Raw genomic sequence first — 12,672 nt, 5'->3', positions numbered from 1 at the left:
ATATAGTGTCTTGTTTTGCACCAAGAAGAGAAAATGGTCTAAAGCAATGGACTGTCTCAACGAAGGGTGCCCCGTGTCTGAGGATCCTGCACCTGATACCGGCTCTAGGTTTCGGGCCTCCAACAGCAAAGTAATCTCTCGGGATTGTCCAGAACCATAGAAAGAGGACCAGTCACCAACTTAGGACACATTTAGAGAATTGAAAGAGGAAGAAGAATAATCACTTCTCAGCCTTTCAGCTAAGATCAAGTGTAAAAGAGGAAGAATAAGAAGAGCAGTTGAAGCTGAGCGTCTTCTGTCCCCAAACAAGCAATCCACATTCCAGAGCTCTGTCAGCACCAGGGACCTGTCACCAGGCTCATTCAGGAAACTGAGTCTGACAGTCAGCTGGTCACCAGGCCCTCTGTTAGTTGACACTGCAGGGAGAGGACCTGGAATGGAGGGACAGATGGAGAGAGGAGTGGGAAAGAGAGACAGGAGGACAACAGAGAGGGTGAGAGAGAAAACAAAAAGAGAGAAAGTGAGCAGTAGATCAAGTAGAACAGGTGGCCGGGGACAGGGGGACACCAAGAACAGGGCAGGGAGGTGGCATCCAGACCCTCCCCGGTCCCCTGCACGCCCTGCTCCTGTGAGAGGACAGGACCTTACCTGGCACAAACCCTGTCGTCCAAGGACCGGGCCGAGGAGCACGTCTGGCCTCTCACTTTTACCACGAAGGTCTCCTGGGGTCTGAATGACCAGGGGCAGCACTGCTCGAAGCAGACCCTGAAGGTGCAGTTTCCACACCCCCGGGTCCTGCTCAAGGGCACCACGGCGTTGTCATAGCAACAGTATCGCTGGGGGTCGTAGAACTTGTCCCCACATCGTGTGTGTGACTGGCACAGCATCAGGTGAGCGCCCGTGGGAGACATTGGAGGAGACAGAGCTGGTGTGGCCCAGATGGTAGGGCAGGTGGGGCCCAGCCCGGGGTCCTCTGGGAGCCGCACCCAACACCCAAGTGTCCCTGTCCCTCCTGGCCTCACCTGGGGCTCCGTGGGAGCAGAGGAGGGTGACGATGCACAGAGCAGCCAGGACAGCTGAGGGAGAGGACGGAGGTGCGGCTGAAGGAGAGCCCAGCCTGGGGCGGGGGAAGGACTGAGGGGGTCTGTGTGCTGATTGAGGCTCAGGGGAAGGCTCAGAGCTGTACAGGGTGGGACCTAGTCCCCTGTGTTCAGGGGCCTTAGGATTTCGGACCCGTGGAAGGTGAGGGCTCCTGGCAGGACTCCTGGGATAAGTGGGCGCAGGACTCTGGGTCAGGTTCGTGTTTCCTGGGCAGGAGCTGAGTGTGAGGCTCACACGCTGTCAGGCTCTCTGGGGGCTGAGCTGACTGGGCTGTTAGGCGGGGGACCCGCAGGAAAGGTTAGAAGGCCGGGTTTGGAGGAGGAGTGGGACATGGGTGGCCCTGGGCATGAGTTTCAGGACTGAATCAGACGTGGATTGAGATGAGATTGTGGATGTGGATTGGCTAAGGCCTGGCACCAAGGAGGAGGGAGGGGCTGAGGTTGGGATGGGTGGTGGCTGAGATCAGAGAGGGGCTCCGAGGGAACTGGGGTTGGGTCCCCCTTACCCAGGCCGTAGCATCGGGGAGCCATGGCTCTGGGTTGGCTGCAGCAAAATCAGAGGAAGGTCTGCAGCTTCTAGCAGGTGCTTTTATTTGATAAGAGGCGATGTCACCGATTCTCCTTCCTCTGTCCTGGCCTGCAGAGACATGCTGGGATCTGGGGTCCGGAGGTATCCTGAAATCATATCTGGCAGCCAGGAAACGACAGAGGCCCCCACCCCTGCCTGGATACTCTCCAAATGCCTCCCGTTCATGCCCAGCAGCATGGCCTTGTCAGCAGGCAGGACGGCACAGGGCGTGGCTCAGAGCTAAGCCCACTCTTCCAGAATGAATCTATCAAAGAGCTTTTAATCACATCGTCTGAGTCTTCTGCTTTTCCCACTTTTTAAAAAAGATTCAATTCATTTGTTTTTAGAGAGAGGTAAAGGGCTGGAGAAAGAAAGGGAGAGAAATATCAATGTGTGGTTGCCTGTTGCATCCAGCAATCTATGTCCTGGCCCACAACCCAGGCATGTGCCCTGACTGGGAATCAAACTGGTGACTCTTTCGTTCACAGGCTGGTGCTCATCCACTGAGCTACAGCAACCAGGGGGAAAGAATTTTAGTTTTGTTGTTGTGGTCAGTGGTATTATCAGTATTACTTGTCTGTAAAGTTCTGTGAGAGAAATGCGAACACCGTCAAGAGATTCTTCAAGTCTTTGGTCCTTATAGTGCCTGTTTAGAGGGAGAAGCGTGTGGGATTTCCCTAAAAAGAGACAGCCACGTTGGGGTCAGGATGTGAAGACAGAAGGTGAAGGACAGTTTCCTTGAGGGACATAGTGGGGGGTAGTTCTTCAAGTTCTGGTGTCCCCCCACCCCCACCCCATGCAGTAAGGCCTGGGAGGTCCCTCCCCCAGCTCCTGCAGAACCATCTCTCAGGGACACCTCAGCCACATTCCAGCATGCACAAGGTTCACTTCAGGGCCCAGGACATGTGACCTGTCACTCTTGTAGGCCACCGTGCCCCTCTACATGTCCTTTCTGCCTTAGGAAGTTTCCTGCCTTCTGTCGCTCCTTATCCAAGGGACCCTCCTACACTCACTCTCCCAAATGCCCCTCCATTTGGAGCCCAGACCCTGTTGGGGCTCCTCCATGAAATGCACCCATTTCAGACACAAACCTGGTGAGGACATGGTGAAACACACATTCCCAGTAAAAGATCCAGGCAGGCTGAGACCCCGGCCTCATGGCCTCTGCCAAAATCTGGGATACCAGCAGAGTGAGGGATGTTGGAGTTGTGCCTGAATAGAAACCGCCCAGCCACGCCACGAGTCACACAGCTGAGTCACAGGATGGCAGAGGGAGACAAGGACAGGGCAGGTGTTTGGGAAGCAGTGTTCAGTTTGTTCTTAGAAGAAGGGACGAGTCAGGTGGGCCACTTCAAAACCTTTATTGAGGGATGTTCAAGTAGGTGGCTGAGTCCAACCGGACTGAGCATCAAAGGAAGGGGTAGGGGGATTTTTAAGGGCATGGAGCAAACCCTCAGAGGGATGAGTCATCCTTCTGGTCAGCTGCAGAGTCCAGGGTATAGGTGTTTGGGAAAGATCAATGTGCCCTGATTAGGGATGACTGTCAGGAGACTTCTGGTCCTTGTTTCTGCAAAGTGATTAAGGGAGAGGGGAAGGGGCAATGGGGGTGTAATTAGCTCTCAGCAGGACACCAGCTGTGCCTTCATCACCTCTGTTAATGGGGAACCTTGTGATCAGGTGCATGACCGGTGACGCAGACCCTCTCTGTTTCAGCAGGTGGTGGCTCAGGGCCTGCGTGACTGCAGGCCACAGTTCCCGAGACACAGTGACCACTGGCCACAGCCTGCTTTACAAGGCCTGACTCAGGTGTCAGGTTATGGGGCAGGCCACGTGGGGTCTCTGGCCCCAACACTGAGGTCCCTGGACACTGAGAGCCATTCACTCAACAGCACTGAGGCTGTGGGGTGACACAGTCTGGGATGTGCACCCCAACTTGGCCCCTTCCAAGGGCCTCAGAGAAGCCTTTGCACACAGTCCTGTCCAACTCCACCACCAGCTCCCTCAGGCACTTCCCTCTTATTGGGGCCACCATGGAACACAAGCTGTCTGGGGACAGCTCTGTCTTCTGCATGAGAGCCCACCTCTGGGAGGCAGGATTGGGCCTGTCTTGGTTGAAGCTGTTGGGATTCTGCCTCTGCTAATGGCTAGAAAAGTTTTGTCTCTTGGTAGTAAGTGTAAGGTCCTGGCCTCAATCAGTTGTTTGTTTTATCCCTCATCCTGCTCCCTGGATCCAAGCAAGACACTGAGCCACGGTCTTACTGGTCAGTGACACAGGCTGGAACAGAACTTACTTGAATCCCAGTCCAGGCGACTTCAAGGGCCCCCCGACCCCTCTTGGAAGGACAGGGAGGCTCTGCTCACAGACAGCCCTCGGAGAGACCCAGGTAGAGGCTCCGGGGCTCCCGGCTGAGACTGACAGAGCTGGGCTGTGGCTGTGAAACCCAGGACGCTGGCATTTCCTGCTTTCACCTGCTTTCCTCCCAGCATTCCCTTGACAAGATATTAATTGAAAATATCCTTCCAATCAGCATCTGGGTGTTATTTCCATCTGACTTCAGGGAGCTTCCTTCTCAGGGGACAGGCAGGAATGTGGTGGATTCCTGTGTACAGAAAGAATGTCAGGTATGCAGGAGGAGGGGCAGGGGCTCCCCAGGGACAGAAACTCCTCCTTTTTGGGTTGGTGAGGAAGATGTGTCACTCCTCTACCACAATCACATCATCAGGATTTTAGTAACTGACCCCTCTCCCCGCAAAGGGACTTGTGGTGACCAAAGAATAAATGGAAGAGTGGGTGATCTCTCCCCAACTTCAGTCCTGGTTGGATCCTTCAGGTAAAACGGTGAGTTAAGAGCCTATTTGTAGGGAACAGTGAAAGCTGAAGTTACAAAAGGAAGGCCAACTTGCTTGGCAGGGGTCAGGTGTTTGCAAGGTCTTGCCTGAGGGAAACGTCTGCAAAGTGTAGCCTTTTAATAACGAAAGCTGGAGCCCTAGGGGCTGGGAACAAAGCAGGAATAGGGAACGTCCTGACTGTTAGATTAGAGCAGGAGCTACGTGCAAGATACCTGAGGACACTCCACCTACAGATTTCCCAGGAGTTTCTCATCAGTTTCCTTTCTTAGAAGTTTCACGTCTCAGTTTTCCCTCCAGACTGCTGATGTCAGTGGCTGATGTCATGGAACATTATAAATAAACTTGGTGGACTCAGGCCGGTGTCACTGTCTCTCCATCCGAGGGCACGGACCACCTGACCCCCGCTTTGCATTAATCTTGTGTCTGTGTTTTTATTTTAATCTCCACATCGCCCCCCTCACAGGCCCCTTAGGTTCGACACTGAGCTCCGCGGGTCGTGGAAAGTGGCGCCCAACCTGTGGGGCGGGAGAGTCCGGAGAACTTCTAACCCAGATGGGGAGACGCTCCAAAGGAAGAGCGCGCACCCGTAAGTAACTGGGCCGGAGCGAAGGGACTAGACAGCGTCAGGTATAAAACACGGGGAATTCAGGATCGTCCAAGAGCAAGGTGTATGTTCAGATGTTGAAATCAGTGCTGGCAGATAGAGGAGTAAATGTGAGAAGTCAGCAGCTAGAGCAATTTTTAGACTATGTTCAGAGTACTTGTCCTTGGTTCCCAGAGGCGGGAGCGGTAAGTGAGCAAACTTGGGCTGGAGCAGGGCAGCAGCTACAGGAGCGTTATACACGGGAGGGCCCTTCAGGGATGCCCGTTTTTTCTTTCACTTTCTGGTCACTGATTCGGGATTCTATAGATCACAGGAAAGAGGTGGTTAAAGTGAAACAGGACACCACGGAGGAGCTATTAGAGATAGCAGGGGGGATTCTTCTCTTTTGCAGCTGCCACCAACGGCTCCGCCCCCTATGCCTCGGAGGGGAAGTGCTGTCACGGAATCCTTGTTGATTGAGAGTGGAAAGGGATTTAAAGATTAGGCACGGAAAACAGATAAGGTTAAAAGAGATAAGGAGTCTGATACAGAAGAGGAAGATTCTATAGATAATTTGGAGGAGAAGCAGTCTTTGGTGCATAGATTTTTCCAGCTTTCAGTGCAAGATAAAAATTTGTTAAAAGCCATGGCTTTGCTGCGTTCTGCCAAATCCCAGACTGGATCAAAACAGAAAGAAGAGCAGTCTCAGCTTCAGTTCTCAGGGCAAAAAAATTAACAGCAGCACAAGCGTTAGTTCAAAAGCAGGAACATCAAACTGCTTACAGAGGTACATCAATTGCTAGTATTTCAGAACCTCAAGATATAGGGAAATATTTGCAAATGATATCTAAAAAGGGTTTTTCAAAAGAGTTTAGAAGTATTCCACAAAAACATCATCCTATACTTTATTGTCCGAATGTTACAGAATGGGGGTGTCCAAAAACCCCCAGAGCTTGCAGCTTTGGGATGGGGAGAAGGAAGCAGCTTTTAAGATGCCTTTACATCCCTGGGGCTAGTGGCTAGTGTCTTTGTTACGCAAATGGCTTTGGTACTTCCAAGGCCCAAGAAGATGGGAGGGGTCTTGGACCGTGGGAAGGAACTGAAAGAGCGGAAGGAGCCTGCATGAGGTTCTGTCAATGATTAGAACTGGTTACCACACCCAGTGCGTCGGAGGACGCAGTCAGGGATTTAAAAAGCAGCTGCAGACATTTTAGCGGGGCTCTCTCTCCATGTGGCTTGGTGAAAGGGGCTCTCTCCATGCGGTTTTGAGAAGGTTGTCCATGCTGTTTTGAGAGGGAAACACCATGCGGCTTTGAGAAGGCAGTTTACATGGAGGATGAGAATCCACACGGTTCTGCATTGAAAGCTGGTGGGCACCACAGCACAGAAAGACCTCCCCAATCAGGATTGAATGATTGGCAGCTACTGGTAAAGCTGAACTGTGTCTAGAAAGTAGGGAAATGGTATCTCTAACTTTTCTAAAACTAGCCTTGTTTGGTAGAGGGAGGCAAAACTATGTGTTTGTGGGTGTTTTAAAGTACATAAGACTTAACGGCAGAAACCCACAAATAATCTAAATCTATATAACTATTACATAAACTATTCTTTTTCTTTTCACTAAACTCTGGTATTCAGAGTTATAATTCTGGTTGGCGGGCAGTCGGGCCCCTAACTAAACAGCCTGTGGGTTCTGTTTCAATTGGAGCAGCCCAGGGATTCTGTTACACTAATAGTACTAATATAGAATTAGGGAATTTTCCACCTTGGCTAGACTGTGCTCAGGTAATTCCAGTAGAGCACACTATTAGTGGAACAGATATTAAAATATATGATTGAGCTCATAGACTAGATTCAGCTCGTCCTCAGTATCACTTGATGTCACCCAGAGTTTTTGTAGGTAACCTACTATCTACAGAAAAGGGTCACCATCCGCAAGAAGTGTGGCGTCTTGGAGCTGCTTTGCAGATAATTAATTTCACTCCAGGACCAACTACAGATTTAGGTTTATCTTCTAAATATGGTCCTTATTCTTGTGTACAATTTCCTTATGTTTTAATTACAGGATTAGTAAATATAGTTCAGCAGAATGGTCATGATTCTGTAACTTGTACAAATTGTAATTTAACTAATTGTGTGTCTCGTTATAATTTTCCAGAAGATGTGTTAATTTTGCATCAACCTCCTTTTGTAATGCTTCCAGTTAATCTTACAGAACCTTGGTATGAAGATACTAGTCTTCAAGTAACTGAGGAATTGCATAGAGCTTTAACTCGCCGTAAGCGAGCCATTGGACTTATTATAGCAGGAATCATAACGCTTGTTATTGCTATAGCTTCGCTGCTGCGGCCGGTGCAGCACTTCCTCAGTGCTGCATAATGGCTCGTTGTGTTAATGCATTGGCTCAAAACACATCTAAGGCTCTGAAAACTCAAGAAGATGTAAATTGAAGACCAGATGCTAAAGTTAATGCTTTAGAAGCTGTAGTGATGACTATTGGAGATCAGGTAGAAGCAGTTCAGTTTCAGCAACGACTTCAGTGTCATGCCAAATTTTCTCTGTGTCACTCACATGCTTTATAATGATAGCGGATGGAATTGGAAAAAGGTTTAAAAACATCTGTCTGGAGTCTGGCATCATCAGACTATAAGCCTTGATTTGGCTCTTCTTCATAAAGAAATTACTAATATTCAAGCAGCAAAAAATCCTATTTTGAGTCCAGCGCAATTGGCACAAAACTTGTTAAATGATTTAAGAGGATTTAATCCATTTAATGTGCTTCAGCATGCATTCTGGTATCTTATTGGTTTAGGAGATTTTCTACTAATGATGTTATGTGGTTTTTGCTCAGTCTGGCAAAGATTGCAAGGCAACCTGCAGCAAACTTGAGTAGCCCTGCATCAGCTTCGTTTAGAAAAGAAAAAAGGGGAGATGTAGGGGGCTGTGAAAGCTGAAGTTACAAAAGGAAGGCCAACTTGCTTGGCCGGGATCAGGTGTTTGCCTGACTGAATACGTGTGCAACATGTAGCCTTTTGATAATGAAAGCTCGAGCCCTAGGGGCTGGAAACAAAGCAGGAGCAGGGAACGTCCTGACTATTAGATTAGAGCAGAGGCTACGTGCAAGATACCTGAGGACACTCCACCTGCAGCTTTCCCAGCAGTTTCTCAGCAGTTCCGTTTCTTAGAAGTTTCACTTGTTAGTTTTCCCTCCTGACTGCTGGTGTCAGTAGCTGATGTCATGGAACATTATAAATAAACTTGGTGGACTCAGGCCAGTGTCATTGTCTCTCCATCCGAGGGCAGTGGACCACCTGACCCCAGCTTTGCATTAATCTTGTGTCTTGTGTCTGCGTTTTTCTTTTAATCTCCACATTGCCATCCTCTCAGGTAACTTAGGTTTTGACGTCAAGCTACGTGGGTCACAGCACCCATTTATCATAGGAGGGGTGCAGGAGCAGGCTGTAGCTGTGACCCCAGAATGGCACCACAGATGTGACAGAGATCTGGACGTTACTGCTGCAGCCCCTGCAGCCTGTGGCTCCTCAGAGCTATTGCCTGGGCCTGCGGTTGCTGCTCGGGAAACACCTGGTGGGGTCTGTGCTGCCCAGACCTTCAAAGCATCCCAGCGGCAGGGCCACCTGGGGATGGCAGTCTGAAGCTGCTCGTCCTCTGGAGACAGGGAGCCCCTGAGTCCTTGGGATGGAGACAGCTGTCCTGCCCACCTTTCATGGTTTCCCGTCACCTTCAATTTACTACAGCTCCTCATGCAACCCTAAATGCCTCCCGTGGTCCACCCCGTGTCTCACAGCTGCAGGCCTCACTGCTCTCTCCTCACTTTCTGTTCCTCAGCTCAGTGTCTGTGCCCCCCCATTTCTACGTGTTCCAGGGTCCATGCAGGATGGTTCCTGCCTCTGTCCCTTCTCCCTTCACACATGTTGTATTCATTCTCTAGGTTTCAGGTGAAATGTCACCCCCCAAAACATCCCTGTAATGAGAGGCTTCAGGGAGTCACCTTATTTCATCCGGATGACACCGTGGGCATCTTCTGCTGAGAACTTCTTACATCTCTTTGTTCCATTGCCAGGGGTGAAGAGCCTTGAGGATCAGGCAGTTTTGGTGTCTGATCATCAGTGAGGGGAACGATGGGTGTCAGGGAGGACAGAGGGCGGGGCAGACCCAGTCACCCAGTGGGGCTTAACCTGAGGGCACTGGGAGCCCCGGGCAGGTCCCAACCAGGGGATGAAAGTGGTGAGGTTTGCGTCTGTGGAAGTCCCCAGGGTCTGCCTCCTGTGAGGGGGACAGGAGGGCTGAGACAGGAGGCAGGAGAGCAGGGAGGAGGCTTCTGAGAGCAGAAATGGTCCTGCAACACCAGAGTCCCCAGGGGCTGGGGGACAGCAGCCCCTCTCCCCGCTCTTCAGGCCCCGCCTCTCCTACAGCTGCAGGGCAGGGGAGCAGCCTCCAAACCGTGGATCGTGACAGTCTTTCAGCTTGTAAAACCAACGAGTTTGTCAAAATGGACACTTTAAAAATTAAAATAGAGTTTATTGAAAATAGAATAGTGCACACTGCATAGAGCGTTACCATTCCTGGTAGTTCAACTGCTTTTAGATGTAATATCTATTTTTTCCAGTGAGTCATGTGTACATAGGTAGTAAACACGGGAGTTGGAAGGCTCCAGGCACAAACTTGTGTGTTTCTGACTTAACTGCCCCATCACGTCTTGTAAAAAACATGGCTTCAGCTCCCCAGGCGTTTTCCTTGGGAGACAGAAGGTAGGCCCTGCACCCAGCCCAGTGTCTCTGCCAGTCCCAGAGATAAACAGGGTCCCCGGGGCAGAGTTGGGGTTGGCATCTCTGAGGAGGGAGGAGCCCATCTGCCCTCCTGGCTTCGATCATCTTCTCTGTAGGCGGCTGAGTCAGGACTTGGCGGGGAAATGGATAGAGGCCAGGGGAGGGGAGGGGCATCTCGGGGGCTGTGCTGGTGAAATGGGCATTGAGGGCCAGTCCGCGGACACCGAGAGCCCTGACTGGACGGTGATCAGGGTTTGGGATCACGCAGTCCTGGGTTCAAATCTCTGCACTTTCCTAAAGGGTCATGTAGGCTATTTACAGGTAGCTCTGTTCGTCCCCCTGTATAGGAGGGAGATTTGATTTTTTGTGTTGGATTCTGTCGGCTTTGATTCCCACCTCAGTCCCTCCCACGGCATGTCGGAGCTGATCACGTGTGTCTTCCCTGCAGCAGAACAGACGTCAGTCCCCCACCCCCAGCCTGCAGACGGGAATCTAACCCTGGCCCAAGGTCCTAGGCAAAAAAAAGGCAATGTCAACATTCACACCTCTTCCACACGGGAATGTACCTGAAGCCATCTCCTCAGGGGAGTCCCGGTGCTGTTCCCTAGACCTAGATAAGCATTATTTCATATTCGGTGGTGCCTGGTGTCCATCACAGTTCCTGGGCAGGCACCTGCACAGTAGAAAACTAAAAGTCCATACACGTTAAAAAGAAAGAAGGAGCCTTGGTTGGTGTGATCAGTGGATTGAGCACCGCCTGCGAACCAAAGGGTGGCCAGCTCCATTCTTAGTCAAGGCTCATGCCTGGGTTGCAGGCCATGTCTCTGTTTAGGGGCACATGAGAGGCAACCACACATTGATGTTTCTCTCCCTCCCTTTCTCCCTCACTTCCTCTCTCTAAAAAAAAAAATCTAAAGAGAGACAAAGGAAGGAAACAGAAAGCCGCATAAACCACGCCCAACAAGCTGCCCCACGTCCCCATCCGTGTGCTGCCCATCTGGCCCATCGGACTGCGGGGAGCCTGGCTCCTCTGATGGACCCAGAGCCCCATGGGGATGCCAGGCCCACGCTGAGAGAGGGTCCACTGGAAGCCCCATGGGTGTATTCTCTCTGCTCAATTTTCTCAGGAAGACCCTGGCATGAAGACCCACTGTATGCTAGAGCCACAGTCTGGACTAGACCCAGACACCCCAAATCCTAGCCAGCAAACCCCGATGTGCACCAGGCCCAGCCCCTCTGGAGAGGGCACGTAGCCCCGATATCAGGCTCCCCCGGAACACACCCCAGATAGAAAACCACAGCGCCTGGTGTTGCCGGCCCAGCCGGGATCCTGGAATGGGAAACCGACCACCCACTGCTGTTTGCTGATCACAGGCTTCCCTTCACCACCAGGTGCTCACGAACTTCCTCCTGCTTCCATCCAGTGTTGTTTCCATCTGGCCTCAGGGAGCTCCTTCCAGGGAACAGGCAGAAAATTAGGCGAACTTCCTGTTTTCCACAAGAACCTCAGGTATGTGGGATGTGGCTGAGGAGGAGGGGCTACACCCCTAGCGGCAGAGGTGTAGGCCCACCCTCCAGCGTCTGATTGGGTGGAATAGCGCCCTTTGCTCCACCTGTGAACTTCAAGCTCCAGGTAGGTCTCTGCTCCATGCAAAGGCCGTTCATTACGTGCCAACATCTGGGTGGTCAGGCTTCAGTGCTCTGCAGCAGCAGCAAGAACTGCAGAAAAAAGAAACCACTCAGACTGCTATAAATAGAAGGGGCTTTAGTACCTGAATAGGGCCTGACCAACTCCATGCCAGAGCTACATCGCTGGGTCCATGCCAGGAGCCCCAAAATGACTTGTAACAACACCTCTGAACTGGGAACTTTACTTTATTCTTTTTTAGTAAAAAATGTAAGTGGACACTATTCAGCATACACATTACAGATGTGCTCCAAATGCAAGCGTAATCCTGTCTTCAAATTTTAGTGGAGAATTTCCAATTAGATACTGGACTTAGGTAGGTGTCCCAGTTTCTTTTCCCTTTGTTCCCTTCCACCCAGTACCCCCTTCCGTCCAGCAAGACCCCCCACCCATGCATATAGTTCTTTGGCTTCATTCTTTCCTATATTATTCTTAACATCCCCCTACCAATTATGCATCTTAGCCCCGGCACCATTTCCCCATTTCTCCCCCTTACCCCTCCCAGCTGATAGCCCTCCAAATGATCCCCATACCTATGATTCTGTTCTATTCTGGTAGTTTTCCTTGCCTGTTTTTGTTTTTATTTTTTAGATTCTGTTGATATTTGTGAGTTTGTTGTCATTGTAATATTCATAGTTCTGTTCTTCTTTTTCCTAAATGAGTTCATTTAACATTTCATATAACAAGGGCTTGGTGATGATGAACTCCTTTAGCTTTACCTTATCTGGAGAGTATTTTATCTGTCCTTTATTCTAAATAATAGCTTTGCTGGATAGAGTAATCTTGGTTGTGGGTCCTTCCTTTTCATCATTTTGAATACTTCTTGCCAGTTCCTTCTTGCCTACAAAGTTTCTTTTGAGAGATCATCTGAGAGTCTTAGTCTTATTGAGAAATCTTTGTAGGTAACTCTCTTCTTTTCTCTTCCTGTTTTTAAGATTCTCTCTTTGCCTTTAAACGTTAGCATTTTAACTGTGATGTGTCTAGGTGTGGGCCTTTTTGGCATAGCTTTATTGTGACACTCTGTGCTTCCTGGACTTCTATGTCTATTTCCTTCAACAAATTAGTGAAGCTTTCCTTCATTATTTTTTCACATAGGT

General features: G+C 50.3%; 1 protein-coding gene across 1 annotated transcript; it reads right to left on the bottom strand.

Annotated features, from left to right (window-relative positions):
• Positions 1–406: 406 nt before the first annotated feature.
• Positions 407–1,631, bottom strand: LOC149994960 (insulin growth factor-like family member 1). The gene is made up of 4 exons (XM_090259101.1): positions 1,607–1,631; positions 1,023–1,076; positions 649–925; positions 407–431 (listed from the first exon to the last, which is right to left on the bottom strand). Exons 1-4 carry the CDS (start codon positions 1,629–1,631, stop codon positions 407–409), a joined length of 381 nt encoding a protein of 126 aa, XP_090115227.1.
• Positions 1,632–12,672: the final 11,041 nt, after the last annotated feature.

This window comes from Furipterus horrens, unplaced genomic scaffold (assembly GCF_987537825.1).
Source record: "Furipterus horrens unplaced genomic scaffold, mFurHor1.1.pri manual_scaffold_13, whole genome shotgun sequence".
Classification (NCBI taxonomy): Eukaryota; Metazoa; Chordata; class Mammalia; order Chiroptera; family Furipteridae; genus Furipterus; species Furipterus horrens.
Note: the sequence above shows the minus strand (reverse complement) of the source record. Positions and strands in the feature narration are given on the sequence as shown.

What these genes read in the sequence shown, in the direction of transcription:
- LOC149994960 (XM_090259101.1), bottom strand. Translation starts at nt 1,631, where the DNA reads ATGGCTCCCCGATGCTACGGCCTGG. An exon ending in TCCCCGATGCTACGGCCTGG is followed by an intron (nt 1,077 to 1,606) that starts GTAAGGGGGACC and finishes CCTCTCCCTCAG; the next exon opens with CTGTCCTGGCTGCTCTGTGC. An exon ending in GACGACAGGGTTTGTGCCAG is followed by an intron (nt 432 to 648) that starts GTAAGGTCCTGT and finishes CCTCCATTCCAG; the next exon opens with GTCCTCTCCCTGCAGTGTCA.